Source organism: Penaeus chinensis, chromosome 20 (assembly GCF_019202785.1).
Source record: "Penaeus chinensis breed Huanghai No. 1 chromosome 20, ASM1920278v2, whole genome shotgun sequence".
Lineage (NCBI taxonomy): Eukaryota > Metazoa > Arthropoda > Malacostraca > Decapoda > Penaeidae > Penaeus > Penaeus chinensis.
The window spans coordinates 2,613,213-2,615,712 of NC_061838.1; the positions used below are offsets into that span (position 1 = coordinate 2,613,213).

At 33.7% G+C, this 2,500-nt stretch overlaps 1 protein-coding gene across 4 annotated transcripts in view; it reads left to right on the forward strand.

Moving 5' to 3' along the window:
- LOC125036172 (proteasome activator complex subunit 4-like) overlaps nt 1-2,500 on the forward strand; it is a 50,678-nt gene that overhangs the window by 19,650 nt on the left and 28,528 nt on the right. For 2 of the 4 annotated variants that reach the window (XM_047628609.1, XM_047628610.1), the window contains exon 4: nt 1,489-1,542. The exons of the other annotated variants lie outside the window; for them this stretch is intronic. In XM_047628609.1, the coding sequence (XP_047484565.1) occupies nt 1,489-1,542 (54 nt within the window). The remainder of the gene's footprint in view (nt 1-1,488; nt 1,543-2,500) is intronic. 4 annotated transcript variants of the gene reach the window in all.

The following is a 2,500-nucleotide window of genomic DNA, read 5'->3' on the forward strand; positions in this document are numbered from 1 at the left end:
CAAACTCAAATGTAGGTGTTCCTGCAGTTTGAACAAAAAAAGATAAATGTAACAGCTAGTTTTTACTTCAGAATATGTAGGTGTTTCTGTAGGTGTTACACCAAAATGAATTGTTAGTGTGGAGTTTATTCAGAAATGTATGTATTTACTGCCTGGATATAATCAGTACATGTTTTTTTTTTAATATTACTTGATATATTGACAAGAAATATGAGATGTACAATTAAAATGATTTGTATAATTGTCCAAAACAAGATTATACTGGTATATTTATGTCTGCCTCCAGTATGATTTTATAAACTTGTTAGCATGAACAAGATAAGTGATGCTTGTCACATGTGAGATTTTTTAACATCATTTTTTTTTTTATGTGTAATGTATAACCATCATCCACCTTTGTTTTGTCCATGGTTGTGATTCTTACTACCTACAGCGGGTTTCCCTTTCCAGATGAAATTTAAGCTGTGCATGCCTTTAGTGGTATGAGAATGGTTCTTGTTTCTCTTATAGGGAATAACTCCCAATTTCTGTTTTGTTCCTGTTACAATGTTATACTTCCATTAAGGAGCCCTTGGTACCTACTCCCATGCTGTGTGCCTGGCTTCGTGAGAGGAGTTATTCAGTTACACTTCATGAGACTGTCTTGGCAAAAGTTGCTTTTGTGTTGTGCTTTATAAAATGCTATTTTATCACTGGAGGTAAGCTTTTGCATTTTCTTACCTTTCCCAATGATTTTGTTGTAGCTTTTATCACTGACCGCAGCTTAGCTCTTAACTGAAAGCAATTTGTGTTGCCGTGGCTCCCTCCTCTTATTTTTACTATTTTGATTTGCATTTTTAAGTGGCTAGTACAGTGAGTGTTTATTATCCTCGATACAAGCTTTTGATGGTAATCTTAACTTGCAGACTGGTGACTGTCCTCATTAAGAGCTGTTGTCTCAAGGGAAGTTTCCTCTCTTCAATTAATATTTTGTGTTGTGAAGTCTAATCATTATGGTTGGTGTAAGGCAAGATTGATTAAATTCTGTCCATATACTTGACATGGTTTAGTAGATATAGGGTATATCTTGATTACAATTTGTTTATTTCAATGTATTTGATATATATATAGATATATATTGTGTAATTAACATTCTCTTTGTACTGATATATTGTTATCTAATCATTGTCAGATTTTGCAGAGTTTAAATTTACAAGCAAGTCTATTTTTGTCAAGGTTTACAAAAAGAATTAACTAGCCTGCTGTGATTAATTACTTGATGATACTCAGTCATTTGTCTTCACCTGCTCAATTCGCCATCTGTGAATTGCATCACTTTTAACCTTTGCTTTCTTACCAGTAAAAGAGAGAAAGAGAGAGAGAGAGAAAAAAAAATAGAGAGAGAGAGAGAGCGCGAGAGAGAAAAGAAAAAAGAAAGTTAAAAGCTTGCATCTTTGACAATGAGCCTCACTCCTTTCTTAAGAACCCTCCGTCGTGACTCCCTTTCAGGCGGACCAGGAGGCCAGCCAGTCGTTTCTTTAGACGTAGGAAGGGAGAAACATCGTAAGTTATGCCAAGCCATCTCATTCTCTTCCTGCTGTCCTACAAGCCTGCTCTTCTTTGTTTTTCTTTTATTTTGTTGTGTTATTAATTTTATCATTATTGTTATTACTATTATTATTATTATTATTATTATTATTATTATTATTATTATTATTTTGTTTTATTTATTTATTTTTTATGTATTTCCTTGATTTTATTTTTGTTTTACTAGTGGGAACCTAGATCCTCATGTCTGTATTGCTTGTGGCAAATTATCATCAGTTTATAGACTAGAATTCAGGTAATAATACTGTATTTTCTTTTCAGTTTTTCATCAGATTTCCTATTTTGTGCTTGATTTTTTCTTCTTTGATAGTTTCATGTATAATCCCTTTCTTTTCCTTTCAAACATTAATAACAGAGCCTTTGGAGAACTGAAGACAAAGGATTTTAAAGATTAGAATAAAAAATAGGATTGAGAGGAAAGAATAAAAACAAAAAAAACACATGGATACGCAAACACTAATCTGTACAACTGAACAGGAATCTGAAATGAACAATCTGGTACACAAAGAAATGCATGCTTGCTTTAGTTTGTGTTTGTTTCCCCTTTATCACTCTCCTGTCCTCTCTGCTTCACCTCTATTTTTTCCCTTTTATCACATTCCTTTCTCTGCTTCACTTTCTTTCTGTTTTCTCAGCTTCTCCCTTTTTGCTCTCCCTCTCCCTCTCCATCTTGTTTTTCTCTCACTTTTTTAGCTTTTTGTATAATGTAGTTATATATGTATAGTTTGTCCTCCCAAGGCCATATCAGCAATCAGTGACCAAGAAGTTTGAGCTTTGAAACTGAAAGGAACTAGTCTTAGAAAGGAATTTATTGGCTAGTTACATGAGGCATTGAAGCTTGGTTTTGGTAGGGCAGCATCCTATTGTAGTGCCCATTAATGAGGTCAAGAGTTTATGGCTAAATAGCTTCGTG